The sequence below is a fragment of the Dysidea avara genome, chromosome 9, assembly GCF_963678975.1.
Source record: "Dysidea avara chromosome 9, odDysAvar1.4, whole genome shotgun sequence".
Taxonomy (NCBI): domain Eukaryota; kingdom Metazoa; phylum Porifera; class Demospongiae; order Dictyoceratida; family Dysideidae; genus Dysidea; species Dysidea avara.
In genome coordinates, this window is record NC_089280.1 from 32047542 (window position 1) to 32062847 (window position 15306).

A 15306-nucleotide genomic window follows, 5' to 3' on the forward strand; every position below is an offset into this window, starting at 1 on the left:
TCGTGTTTTATAGCAGTTTTTGTAAGTGTGCGAAAAGAGGAAGAAAAATAAGAAGAAAAAACGAAGAAACTAAGCCAATTTTTGAAGTCGCATACCTTGGGAATGCTTGAAGCGATTTCACTCAAATTTGGAATATGGAGTACTAAAGTTGGAGGGCGTGTCCACAGCAAAAATCATCTTATTTCATCTAGGCAGCACAGAGCTATGGAGGTGTGAAAATTGCATTTTCGTTCTTCCTGTCAATATACTCACAGGTGTTGCGTGCCGGCTTCTTGGGACGCACAACACACTACCAGTGTATCTTGTTAACATGCAACACTTACCAGGCTGATAGCATGTACAGGGCGATCAATTACCCAAACCAATACAAGTGCAGCCACTGGCTGTATTATAAGTGTAACTCGATAATGGCTAAGGCTACAGGCTTGATTTTTTCACTGTTCGACATTGCTTCAGCCAGAGAGGTACCTTTTAGCATACCGCAGTATGTACAATACATTCTTCTTGGACTTACCAGTGTCCTCCTTTGTGTCCCATTCATCTTTGCTGACAGTGAAAGTGTCGATTTGGCGGTAGCACGTGATGGCTTCCCTTCGAAACAGAAATCATCTGTATATTTCATAGTGGCTACTCTGATTGCAGAGGTGCTTTTCGAACAGTTCTTGATTCGTACTGCTATATAACAGGTTGAACATAGCCAACAACAAAGCGTAATGGGTACTTCACTTTTCAGATGATAATTGATATAACTGGATGCACAGCACCATTTCTTTTTTCGGTATATGTGGATTGCAAAAGTGTTTTTCGAACAATTCTTGATTCGAAATGCTGTGTAATGGGTTGAACATAGCTGACAATGAAGTGCAATGGATACTTCTCTTTTCAGATAATACTTGATATAGCTGGTGTTTTGATAAGATTGAATCTTCAATAAATCACTAGTACTATCACGTGTCATACAACAACTCAATTACAAGAAATACATTAATAATAATCAAGACACACAGTAGTGCAGAGCTCAATATAACGGTCGGTCAACGGTCAAAATTCTGACAACAGGATCACACGACCAGTAGTAATTAGTGTCGTCAGACAAAAAATGTCCAATCATAGGAAGCGTAGTTCTAGTGGTGATTCTAGTGGTAGTAAAGTTGTTAAACTTCAGATAGGGTATAAAACATTCGAGAAATGGCAAGTACAGTACAACACCGAGCACAGGACACTTACTTGGTTGTGCTGTGACATGGAAAGAGGTAACGCATGTGTCGTATCGTTGTGGTGCAAAGTTTGTCGAAGCTACGAAAGAAAGATTTGCAGCCAGAAGAATTTCTCGAAAGTATGGATCGATGGATCCGGAAACCACAGGACTAGTAATGTTATCGATCACGCCACCAGTTCTCAACACAAAGCAGCCATGGAATGTCTTAAGTTCGATCAAGCTAAGAAATGCCAGCAACCTTTGGCAGCCGTAGCTCCTATAGTCGGCAGTTTGATGAAGTTGGACGCTGGAGCTCGTCAAAGATTACGCCGAAAGTTCGACATTAGTTTCGTTATGGCTCGGGAAGGGATACCGTTTACGAAATGCACACCACTTTACGAGTTAGAAGCTCGTCATGAGGTAGACCTAGGCCTATCATACAGCAACGATGTTGCTGCGAAATGCTTTACACATTATATTGCCGAGAGTCAACGGAGAACACACAAGAAATTTGTTGGAACAAAGTGTTTGCTTCTTCAGTTTCCTAATGGATGGGACCACAGATGTGAGTAAGATGGAAGATAAAGCCGTGTTGATGATGTATTTCAAGAAAGATGATTTTTTTAAAGAAATAAAATCCTGCACAAGGTACCTGTCAGTTGCTAACCCCAGCGGAACTGCTACTGATGGCCTACTACAATGCCTTGGAGAAGTGCTACAACATACTATGGGTATACAAGATATTTGTGATCCCTCCAGTATTTTGAAAGTCAAGCCCATATTAGTTGGAGGTAGCACTGATGGTGCATCGGTCAATATCTCACAACACAATAGTCTCAGAGCAAGATTACTCGAGAGTGTACCGTGGATATTTTGGAGTTGGTGCTATGCTCACCGCTTAGAGCTTTCTTCCAAAGATGGCTTGAATAGTCAATTGTTCAAGAATATTGATGAAATGCTCTTAAGATTATATTACTTGTATGAAAAGTCCTCCAAAAAGGTGCGAGAACTGAAGGGGATTGTTGAGGATCTTAAAGAAGTATACAGTTTTAATGATGGAGGGTTCATTCCTGTTCGGTCACAGGGTTCACGCTGGATAACACATAAAAGAAGAGCTCTACAAAAAGTTGTTGATCAATATGGAGCTTACATTGCGCACCTAACTACATTGTGTGAAGACAAAACTCTCAAATCTGACGATCGAGCTTGCTTGAAGGGGTATGTGCAGAAGTGATCCCAGTCAAAAATGCTGCTAGGTTGTGCTGTCTATGTTGAAATTCTGAAAGGCCCATCCATTTTAAGCCTGTGTTTGCAAAAAACTGATTGCGACATTGTATATGGTTTAAAGCTAATTCTAAAGGTAGTAGATTCCCTAAAATCTCTCAGAAGGCAAGATCCATCACTATGGCCAACTGTCAAGCTGGTGATGGAAAGGATCGATTCCGAAGGTAGTGTTTATTGCTATCAAGGAGCAGAAATCAAAAATTACACAGATACAATGTTGGAAAGCTGCAAGAGGCAAGCTTTAGGGGATCTTGAGCGCTTGAACAGAACTATTCAACAAAGACTAGAATGGTCTGATTTACACCTGTTAAGAGCTCTCATAGTCTTTCTTGAAAGTCAGAGCTGGGTTGAAAGGGAACCTGCTGACCATCGAAGTAAGGTGGGGGATCCGGATGTATCTTTAGAAGAGGTGAAAGGTGCTCTTGAGTTGCTGTCGTCTCACTTTTGAGACCCACTAGAAACTGCCGGTGTTAACATACCATCACTTCAAGATGAAATGGAAGATGTTGTCATTTATGCTAGGGCTTACCTCTCAATTGGATCCACTGATTACAGAAAAGTATGGTACAATTTGTTCATCTGTCCAAACTCTTCAGAGTGGCCTAATGTTCTTCGACTTTGCCAGTTGACATTCAGCTTGCCGTTTTCAAATGCCAGAGTAGAACAGATTTTCTCTTCACTAAAGCATCTTAAAAATGTCAAAAGAAATGCACTGAACATTTCTACGTTGGATGATTTAATTGAAATATATGTTGAGGGTCCTAGTTTGGAGAACTTTTGTGCCGATCATGCAATTGATTGGTGGCTAGAGGACTGTCCTACTAGCAGAAGGCCACACCAAGATGCAAGGAAACCTTATAGAGTACGTGAGAAAAAAGATGGTCCATCAAGCTCCAAAGATGTGTCAGGTGATCAAGATGAAGAAGACAATGACAGTGATGATGACGAGCCAAAGTTTACACTTGACAAGTGGGATCAATGGTTTCTAAGTTCAGAAGACAGTGACATTTCTGATTCTGATTTTTAGCTTGGTATTATGCTATACGTACCGCTGTAAGCCTTGTTTTATTTAATTCTAGTCTTTTATACATATAATTATTTAGAATAAAAACATGAATGTCAACATACATGATGTTAATAATAATACTGTACAGTAACTGAGTACATGATTTGCATAGGTTCATTCAAATTTCTTCCGTTAGATGTCAGTGAAGGGGATTCAGTGAACAGACCTGTAATGACAAATACATACATTATACTTGCCTATATGGTGAATCCAGGAGGGAACAGTGCCCTATCCTTTTCCATAATTTGTCACACTTGAAAAGTTCCACCACATATACATATTATATTGTAATAACACTTCAGCTACACAGTAACACTTATCAATCTCTGCTATTGCGGTAATATATTTGTCTTAGAAAATATGCAGTAAAACTCAACAAACCACATATCTGGTTAGTTAATTCTGCAAACTTTTTCCTGGGAGTATCCCCCCAGACCTCCTAGAAGGCTTAAGCTATATATGTGTTTCATGGAGTGCTTTCACACTGTGTGATGACTTCTACCAGTGCATGTGCCCCCTTGGCAAAATCCTACATCTGTCCCTGCATCAAAAGCAGCATGACCGATCAACTGATGTAGATGACCTACCACTTTTGTCTTGGTCTGACAAAATGACAGATCAACCAAAATTAGTTATATTGAGCTCTGGTAGTGTGTCGTGCAGCCCAAGAAGCCGGTGCGCCACACCATGAGTATAATACAGGAAGAAAGAAAACGTGATTTTCATACCTTTGTAGCTCAGTGATCCCTTATCTGATTGAGACCAAATTTGCTACAGAAGTGCTGGCTAGGTGAGGGAGTCCACTTTCCAAATTTGAAGAAAATCACTCCAGCCATTCCTGAGATACAAACGGCAAACATTTGGGTTTTTTTCTTTGTTTTTTTTTTCTACTTCTTTTTTCACACTTTGCAAAATCCACTATAAAACATGAATGCGTACTCCAATCAAGCTGCAATTTGGTACACATATAGGGCTTATCAAGGCAAATCTTAGTACTGACTTTGGTAGGAATCCGATGAACATTCATGGAGTTATGAGCAATTATTGCATAAAATAAGGTTAAAGGTCTGTCACGCTCACAGGGTAAACCCCTTGAAGGAATAAGCTGAAAATTACTATGTAGATGGAGTAACTATCATAGGAGTGCCTTTTTGTAATTTGAAAAGAATCGATTTAAAGACCATGGAGATATGACACAAAACCCAACCTGGGTCACAATTATGCAATCGATTTTTATGAATAATAAAACTATTAATTTTTACACCTACCAGGCAAACCACTTAGAGCAATGAGCTGAAAATCAGTATGTAGCCGGAATACTTATCATAGAAAGTTCTTGCAGTAGTACAGAAGAATCGGATTACAAACCACTGAGTTATGATTCGAAAGCCAACCATGTGTAGCAAATGCGAGATCGAGATACTCTAATAGAACAGTCACCCTAATAGAGCATTCAGCTACGTTTATAACTTACTCCATTATAGAATTGTATTGCATTGCAAGTTATTCTATTGGGTGTTCAGCTACAAACAGTTAATCCTATAGACAATTCAGCTACAAGCAAGTCACCCTGTAGAGAGTTCAGCTACAAATATGTCGCTGTGGAGATTCAGAACATTATAAGTCACACTGAAGAGAGTTCAGCTATAAACAAGTCACTCTGTAGAGAGTTCATCTACAACAAGACACTCTAGAGAATTCAGCTACAAAGAAATCACTGTGTAGAGAGTTCAGCTACAAAAAAACTACCCAGTAGAGAGTTTATCTATATAAACAAGTTAGCTACCCTAAAAATCTGCTGCAAACAAGTTACTTTATACAATGTTCAGCTACAAGTAAGTCACTCAGTAGAGAGTTAAACTAAAAACAAATCACTCTGTAGTACAAACAAGTCACCGCATGGAGAGCTCAGCAATCAATCAAAAAACCACCCTGTAAAGAGTTCAGCTATTCAAGCAAGTTATAACCTTAGTCTATAGAGAGATCAGCTAGAAACAAGGGAGAGCTCAGCTACAAACTTAACAGATCGCACTGTAGAGAGTTCAACTAGGAACAAGTCACCCTGTAGAGAGATCAGCTAGAAACAAGTCATCCAGTAGAGAGATCAGTTAGACAACATCACCTTGTTGAGAGTTCAGGTGCAAACAAATCACCCTGCAAATAGTTCAGCTACAAATAAATCACCCTGTAGAGAGATCAGCTAGAAGAAGTCACCTCGTAGAGAGTTCAGCTACAAAGAAACCACCATGTAGAGAGTTCAGCTAAGAACAAATCACCCTTTAGAGAGTTCAGCTAAATCAAGTCATCCTGTAGCGAAATCAGCTAGAAGAAGTTACTTAGTAGAGAGTTCTGTTACAAAGAAACCACCATGTAGAGAGTTCTGCTGCAAACAAATCACCCTGTAGAGAGATCAGCTAGAAACAAGTCACCCTGTAGAAAAATCAGCTAGAAGTTACCTTGTAGAGAGTTCAGCTACTTGTAGAGAGTTCAACTGCAAACAAATCATCCTGTAGAGAATTCAGCTACTGAAAGATCACTGTGTAGAAAGTTCAGCAATAAAAATCACCCTGTAGAGAGATCAGCTAGAAGAATTTACCTTGTAGAGAGTTCAGCTACAAATAACCATCATGTAGAGAGTTCAGCTGCAAACAAATCACTCTATAGAAAGTTCAGCTACGAACAGATCACCCTTTAGAGAGTTCAGCTGGAAGAAGTTATCTTGTAGAAGTTCAGCTGCAAACAAATCATCCTGCAGATAGTGCAGCTACAAACAAGTCACTCTCTAGAGAGATCAGCTAGAAGAAGTTACCTTGTAGAGAGTTCAGATCCAAAGAAGCCATCATGTAGAGAGTTCAGCTACGTACAGATCACCCTGTAGAGAATTCAGCTACAAACAATTCACCCTGTAGAGAGATTAGCTAGAAGAAGTCACCTTGTAGAGAGATCAGCTACAAAGAAACCATCCTGTAGAGTGTTCAGCTACAAACAAGATACCTTATAGAGAGTTCAGCTAGAAACAATTCATCCAGAGTTCAGCTAGAAGCAAGTTACCCTGTAGAGAGACCACCTAGAAACAAGTCATTCAGAGACCAGCTAGAAACAAGTCACCCTGTAGAGAGATCAGCTAGAAGAAGTTACCTTGTAGAGAGTTCAGCTACAAAGAAACCATCATGTAGAGAGTTCAGCTGCAAACAGATCACCCTGTGAAAGTTCAGCTACAAATAGATCACCCTGTATAGATATCAGCTAGAAAGATCACCTAGCTTGTAGAGAGTTCAACTACACTGTACAAGCAGGTAACCCTGCAGAGAGTTCAGCTAAAGTCAAGTCACCCTATAGAGAGAATCCTGTAGAGAGTTCAGCTGCATTTCAAGTCACCCAGTAGATAGGTCAGCCTAAAAAAAAGTTATCTTGTAGGGTTTAATTGATCTGTAATAAATATATGTATTATATATATAGTTTGTACATTTACTGATAAAATCAGAATTAAAGTATTTATAATTAATGATACTTCATCTTTTTCTTCTTCCTGTGGCAAAGAAAAAAAAATTAAGTTAAAAAGCTCTAAAGCCGGCCACAGGCCAGCTTTGGTGTATGCAAATACAAAAAGAAGTGAATTCTAATCCAAAACAGCCAAGCTGTAAAAAAAGAGTGCGGCCCCCAAAAAGGCTATTGTGAAAAAAGATGTGAAATCCAAGGTGGCGGCCAAGAAATGGCTGTGATGGTAGGTTAATGGCCAAAAAAATTTTATTACGACAATTCAGGTGAATTTGGTGGTTGGTGGTCCTACCCGGTCCTGGGCCCGGGTGTCAGCAATCAAGTCACACCCACGGAATTAACAATAGAGCAGTAGAAAAAGACAACTTCACCAAATAATTGATCTAGAGCTTGACAACAGCACACATTTTTGGAAGCGAAACAACTATGTTACCTTTCATTATTGTGAAATCGCTTCAAACTGACAGGTTAGCGGCATAAGCGCCTCTAGAAATAATTATCATTTCGATGATGCAACTACTTTAATAGCGTTACTTGTGAATGCAACTTCAACATATTGCACTAGGCCCTGGTGTCGGTGCAAGTCTAGTTACGCTACTGGTTGTACTGGGCTTGTCTCTATTGCCCACATGACAGCTTGGCTGGGAATTTGCTGGGGTGTCTCAGGTGTCAGTAATGCAGTTGTAGGCGGCAACTGTGTGCGTGTTTGATGGCCAAATAGTCTTTGCTGGAAAGAGGTCAGTTGGCTTAGTTGGAATATTTTGATAGTTAAGCAGTGCCAGTTGTAGATCAACATTAGCTAGTTTGGTCTTCTTCATAAGTGTCTTGCATATTTTCACAGCACTCTCTGCTTTGCCGTTTGCCTGTTGGTAGTGTGGAGAGGTAGTGATGTGGTGGAATTCCCACTGTTTTGCAAATTTCTTGAATTCTTATGAGGCAAATGCAGGCCCGTTGTCCAAAATCACACTGTAAGGTATACCATGATTCCCCAAGGTAACCTTCAAAGCTTGGATGACTGGTTTTGAAGCAGTGCTTGTAATCTGCTCCATTTCTAAAGGAAGAATAGTAATCAACTACCACAACAAGATTATCTCCATTGATAGAGAACAAATCTGTGGCTACTTTGCTCCAGGGTTTCTGCAGGATCTCTTGTGCCAAAAGTGGTTCTCTGGCCTGTGATGGCTGTACAGCGTCACATACAGAACGGTTACTCACATAGTCCTTGACTTCTGAGGTCATCAGTGGTTAATAGAATTTTTTCTTGCTTGTTTAAGACAGGATTCTACTCCAAGGTGGCCCTCGTGGATCTTCTAGAGCATCTCTTTGTGAAGGGCTGTGGAGAGTATGATTAGGTTTCCTTTGAACTGTATTCCCTCTTGCGTTGACAGTTTATCTTGACACTTTACATAAGACCATGCTTCTGTTGTGGCCACCCTGAAATAATTTGATTCTTAAGGACTTGTAGTGTACAGTCTGTGTTGGTTGCTTCTTGAATCTGTTTCAGTCTCTTTGATGAGACTGGGAGGTGTTCTGCTAAGTCTAATGCTTCCATTACATGGCAGAATTCTGACTGTGAATGTGACAGTGAGGCTGTGAACTGGCCTGGGTAGGTCCTAGAGAGAGCATCTGCTAAATACATTTCTGACTCTTTCTTATATGTAATATTGAAATCATACCTTTGCATACGAAGGAGCATCCTTTGTAGACACTTTGGAGCATTGTGTATTGATTTGTGTGAATTACTCACCAATGATTTGTGGTCAGTCTCTATTGTGATTCTGTGTCCATAGATAATTTGACAACCACAGACAATAGCTGGCATCTCCTTCTTGATTTGGGCGTATTTTCTTTCTGTCTGTATCATCCCACGTGCTCCAAATGCTACAGGTTGACCTTGTTGTAACAGGGCATACCCCAGTCCATTCTCAGAAGCATCACACTGCAGGATCAATTCCAAGGCTGGATCAAAATAGCGCAAAGCAGGTGCTTTGCAAATGAGGTCTTTTACAATATATACCGCACTGTCATGTTCCATAGTCCACTGCCAGTCTGCCTCCTTGTGTACTAGTTGTTGCAGTGGTTCAGTGACAGTTGAAAGTTGTGGTAGAAATTTTGAGAGATACTATACTATTCCCAGTAGTTGCTGCAATGATTTAACATTAGCTGGGGTTGGCATATTTGTGATGGCACATACCTTGGTTGGGTCAGGAGCCAGTCCCTTCTCAGTTAACAGGTGGCCAATGAATGGTACTGAATTAAGTCATAGCTTGACTTTCTCAAGGTTAAGTTTGAGACCTCGCTCTCTTGCCCTTTGTAAAAATAGACGTAGATTGTTGTCATGGCTTATAGTGGAAGTGTCTCCAAACCCACAAATCGAAAAATCATCAGCAATCACTTCTACTCCACTTAGCCCTTCTACTAGTTCATTCATCTTCTGTTGTCACATCTCTGGGGCACTGCTAATGCCAAAAGGCATGCGTTTCCATCTATATCTTCTGAATGGGGTATTAAAAGTGGTCAAATAACTGGAGGCTTCTGACAGTTTCACCTGCCAAAATCCAGTTTTACCATCAAGTACACTGAAAACCTTGGCACTAGTCAGGCAAGTTGACTTCTTCGATTGTGGGTAGAGGATAGTGGCTTCTCATTACAACTCTGTTGAAGTGTTGTGGGTCCAGACATATATGAACTCTGCCATATTTTTCTGTGCAACTACCATACGGGCTACCCACGGGGTGGGTTCCATCACCTGGGAGATGATTTCTCTTTCTACTATCATATCCAGTTCCGCCTTGACTATACTTCTCAATGAGACTAGTAGTCTGCGTGGTGAGTTAATGACAGGCACAGCATCCGTTTTGATCTATATTGTGTACTCTCCAGGGAACTCACCCAGGCCACTGAATACATCATGGTACTGCTGGAGGATGGGATCACTGAGAGGTTTAGACATAAGCAAGTTTGGTGTGTCGGAGCTAATCAAGTGAACATCATCACAATCTAAGACTTGTACCAGTTTCATCCCAATAAAAGTGTTTTCCCCCAGAATGGGCATCACTGATAACTGCATCACTGATAACTGCATCACAAAGAATCGCAATAGATGTGTATTGCCCCCTCGTTCCATGTGTAGCATTGCTTTGCCAAGTGGTATAGCACTAGTGTTATTGTGCATAGTTAGCTGGGTCTTGGAGGGGATAATTTGTGTCCCTTGTTTATCTCCTGTTGCTTTGACATAGCCAGTAAAGGGGAGGATGTTACAAGAAGCTCTCGTGTCAATTTTGAAATTTACTTTGTGACACTCATTTACTGTGCAGGTAGCCAGAGCAGGCTATTGGATAAGCTTTTCACTGTGTAAATAAAGAATACTTCCTCGTCACTGTATTCATCATCAATGTGGTGAGCCTTTGCTGATTTACACTGTGTGGCAAAGTTTCCCTTTTTGTTGCATATGTAGCATTGTTTGTCTACTGCTGGGCATGCCTCTTTCCTAAATTCGTGTTTCCTGCCACAATACCTACATGGCTTATGAGGTCTTTTCGAGTTGTCAACTTGCTGGGTTGTTTTCTTTTCATAGTGTGACTTTGGTTGCAGTGCTGCAATTGCTTGTACTGTCTGGTGTCGTCATATTCTGGGCTTGCAGCTGTGTAGCTTCACTTGATTTCAGTAGCTGAATTGCCTTTGTTAGTGTGAGGTCTTTTTTACTCAGTAACTTTTCTCTAATTCGATTATTTTGTATTCCACTGACAAGCCTGTCCCAGACTAACTCATCCTTTAGTTGACCATGCTGGCACCGGCCTGCTTGTTTGATTATGTCAGTCAGATAGCAGTCTAAGGATTCACCAGGCTCTTGGGTTCTTTCGTTAAAAATGTAACGTTCATAGATTACGTGGGTAACAGACGTGCATCTGTCTTCAGACTCTTTTAGAACTTTTGCAATATCACCATGATCAGTGTCTGATAGAGTAAAGGTTTCAACATCTCCTGACCATCTTTACCGATGATGTTGAGGAGATGCGCTACCTGTACTGGCCCTTCTTCTTTGTCTATTTTGGAAGCTGTTTCATAATAGGTCCAGTCCCGCTTAAATTGTCTCCAGTGATCACCCTGGTGAGTAGTGTCCTCCAGATTGAGCGGCTCCAGTGGCTTGGCTAAGGTCTGTGATGCCATGTTCTGCACATGGTTTTGAGAAACTGACTGTCACCACTATTTTATGCTCTCCGCAGCTTCCCGATATAAAAAGGACAATGTAGTGACACAGTTCAAAGACGTTGATTAACGGAAAGCTATTCCTAACACCATGCTTTGATAAGATGGAATCTTCAGTAAATCACTAGTGCAATCACATGTCATAAAACAACTCAATTACAAGAAATACATTAATAATTATAATTACAAGATCATTTCTAAATTCATATTATAACTATATTACAACAGCTGGGGTGCGAGGTGGGTGTATCCATTCACTGGACTGGATTACAGGACTGGACTACTGGACTGAGATTTTTTTGTTTTCTTATGTTTTTATCACTAAACTTAACTAAAAAGTGTTTTAGAAACTGACACCATTCACCACGAGGCATAAAACTTGTACATTAATCACAAAAAAATGCAATTTAACTTTAGTGCAGTTATCAAAAACAATTTGCCTACTGCTAGCATGTTTCAAGCACTGTACACTGTTAACACTACCAATGCATCTGTCCATCTTCTCTAGCATTCTTTTGTAAAATAACACACCATACATGTATATACGTTTTATGCCATGCAATTACATTGCATGTATGTTACTGTAACATAAATATCACCTATGGCCTGTGCATTCACTTCAGCTTTGCTGGCTCTTTGGTTTATGATGTTTGTAAATAGCAATGACTGTGCAGTGGTACATATTAAGCTTCCCAATGCATGCACTTTCAAACAGGAAGGTAAGGTTACACATATTTACAAAAATAATGCAGTGAGTGTAATAAGAGTAAAACCAAAGTCATACCATTAAATAGACCACCAAAACTATAGCACTTTTTCAAACATACTTAATAAAGCCTTAATAAAAAAATAGACTGTATGTGCATGCCCCTTTGTTTTTTAAATTTATATATAATATATTTTTTTTATATGACAATGAAAGCCTCAGCAGCCCCATGTGTACTCTATGTAATCATTTTAGTGGCCGCAAAAGGAGTTTGTGGTTGAAAAATGTGTTTGAGCAAATTTTATGTGAGTCCAGTAGTCCAGTCCAGTGAATGGATACACCTGCGCAAGGCACCATTTCAGATGCAGTATGCATGGGTTCGCCAATCATAATAAATTGTTTACAAAAAAGTTAACAAGTGCACAAAAACAATTGGAATTTTTAACTAGAGTAGGGGCCATAGCACATCAATAAAAGTACTGAAACAAGCTCGATACTAAATTACAGTAATACAATAAGAAGTGTTATATCCCTACTGTGCATTTTTTAATGGTATTTTGAGCACAGTAGGGATATAACACTTATTATTGTTTTACTGTGATTTAATATCCGGTGCCAGAAATAAGAATTCATCATTGACCAGTCAAATGTCCTAGCAAGATTGAATTTGGTAGGCCGTTTCCAGATTTGATTGGCCATCTTGTCTCCTCGGAACAGCATATATCTGCTAAAGAACAAAACTCTTCCTTTTAGTGAGGTGGGTTAACTGAAAAATTCATAACAATTGTGCATTTAGTGATAAAAGCACCAAATTTAGCACAGATGTCAAGAATTATATTACAAACAATTTTGGATATTGGGCCATTGCAGACCACACCCCTTTTGATGGGTACCGCCCCCTTTCCACACCAACAAATAATTCAGTATTAAATGACACAACGAACAAGGAAGATAACAGAATGAAATAAATCTTTCTACCATATAGTGTAGGATTGCAATATATACATGTAATTGACCTATTTTGGTACAGTATATACATTGGGAAACACTCTGTGTGTAGTTTTTTTTACCGAGGACACTATGAGCAACAACACATTAGATGTTAAATTTTACCATCAATATATTATTGTTTTTACCATTATTTGTTGTAAACTCATATTTTATGCAATTATGTAAATGTACTCATTAACTTTTATCCATTCATGAAGTGTTAAAGGATTTATACTGAATCTCAGTTCTATTCAATCATAATTGATATCCATTCTGTAGTATCTACTGTACGTACAGTCAGGGTGAACTTTGCAGTTTACATAATAAGTTAATGGACTCTACAGTCAATGGATACTTAGCTAGTGTAGCTACAAAAATCTAACTTGTACAAACTTGGCATAAAATGCTATCTCTATAATAATGTAGTTTACAAAAATCAAACTGTGTACAAACTTGGCATAAAATGCTAACTTCAGATTTCAAGTTTGTGAGCACTCTCCTTCACATGAACACAATGCTGTGCATTCAAGAGCAGCCTTCTTGCACTTACAGTTCTTCACACAACCCTTCTTACACTTGCATGATAACAGCTCAGAGCAAACTTGGGAAGCTTCAGGAAGAGTAGTCCAGTATGGTTCATACAAGCCCGCTTCTGTCCTTATCCAGCCCCAATTAGTGGGAGAAGGTAATTGAGGAACTGCTACCAGTGACTGTCCCCATACATAGCCTCCCTGATATGTAGCTCTTCTCACATGCTGTTCTAGAGCAGCTTTGGTTGGTGGGATCTGCTGCACTGCAGTTCTCTTTGCAAAAAGTTTTCTTCTGGCTTTGTCAACATCTACACATTTGCTGGTCCTGTCATACAGCAGGATGACAAACCTCTGAATAGTATGGAGAACATCTCCTGTTGGTTCACTTGGTGCATGAAATAATGTTAACAGTGCATGTGTGAGCTCTGGCAGTGCATTCCAGGTGCTCCATGCTTTCTTTTTACCATGTCCAACAAAGCTAGATACAGTATCACATCCTGTCAGTGCATGAAACATTGGGAGTGCATGCGCTTTCTCTAGTCCAAGGACATTTGCAATTCCATGGGCTGACAAGTATCGAAACTGCTTACCAGTTCCAAATGCTAACCAGAGCTCATATTGCGAACCTAACACTTGGGCTACATAAACAGCTAGTATCACAACATCTGTATCTACTGTCCGAATGAAAATTTTGTGATGACCATGGTGTGCTGCATGGTTTGCATGCAACAACATGCGAGTGTCAGCCTCTTCATGACTGCAAGGGGAAAGTGAGTCAAGGTCATGCAGTGGAGGCTTACTTAAAATTAGTTCTCCATCAGTAACAACAAGTTGTTTTTCCTTGACACTAAATGAATCCAATAGAACATTAGACAGAAATTTGAACAGGTTGGTTTTGTTACTATCCACACGCAAAAAGTCCATCCAATTGCTTGGAAGCAGTGCCCCAGCAACTACACGCCTCTGCATCCCTTTTCCACGTTTTGCTCTGGTAGTACCTTTCAGTGTATCTTCCATGTACTTATCCCAAACAAGATCAACACATGATGCATTCTGAAACTTGGAACAAACATATGGAATGAAGATTTGAGAGGCATATTCAGCAAAGTTACTAGCAGAACCAGGCTTCAGCATTTGCACAATTGCATCTCCATCAAGAACTGTGCAAGTTGTCACTGGAGTCTCTTCAGAATGACCTTCCAACTCCCTTAAGCATGTCAATAAGTCACTTTTGGTCCCTAGATGGAGTTTACCACAGTCAGAAAGTGCTGGAGAATAAACCTGATTTTTGTAGCAGAAGAATTCTTCTAAATTTCCATCTCTAGTCTGACAGCTAATGTAGAGTCGTGAAAAAAGCCCAACATCAGATTTTAATGAAACCATTTGTTGCTTTTCCTTGTTGACCTTTGGTTTGGTTGCTTCAAATAACTTCAACTTATTGCGATGAATAGTATCATCTATTGACTTCACTCTGTCAACAATGCATTCTTTGATGAAAGTTTGAAATTGCTTTTGGCCAATATTTTGTACATTCTGAATCACATATACAGCTGCATCATCTACAATCTCCTTACTGTCAAGAACAAGCAAATCAGAACTTTCTTCTTCAAAAGGATTACCAAACTCTTCCATTGTACTTACAAGAGAGCAGACATCTCTAGCAAAAGCAGCTTGAATACTAGGTGTCTGGTCATGGTGTTCAGTATTCTTCTTTCTTCCCCATTGATTTTGCTCATTATGAAATTCTTCTATTATCCTAGCAATTTCTGGTCCTGCTACCATCCAGCGCCGAAGAGCACTTGGATTGTTAGTGAGACCAACAGCT

The 15306-nt window shown here is 39.7% G+C and overlaps 2 protein-coding genes across 2 annotated transcripts in view; both read left to right on the plus strand.

Annotated features, from left to right (window-relative positions):
- The window catches only part of LOC136267016 (receptor-type tyrosine-protein phosphatase S-like), a 151370-nt gene that overhangs the window by 46991 nt on the left and 89073 nt on the right, over positions 1-15306 (plus strand). The window lies entirely within an intron of this gene.
- On the plus strand, positions 786-5577 carry LOC136267053 (uncharacterized). Its single transcript, XM_066062117.1, has 2 exons — positions 786-2416; positions 2750-5577. Exons 1-2 carry the CDS (start codon positions 1647-1649, stop codon positions 2928-2930), a joined length of 951 nt encoding a protein of 316 aa, XP_065918189.1. The 5' UTR covers positions 786-1646; the 3' UTR covers positions 2931-5577.

Excerpts from the sequence above, each read along its gene's own strand:
- LOC136267053 (XM_066062117.1), top strand. The coding sequence starts at position 1,647 with ATGTTGCTGCGAAATGCTTTACACATTATATTGCCGAGAGTCAACGGA. Across the intron at positions 2,417-2,749 it reads GATCGAGCTTGCTTGAAGGG|AACTATTCAACAAAGACTAG; the intron begins GTATGTGCAGAA and ends GCGCTTGAACAG.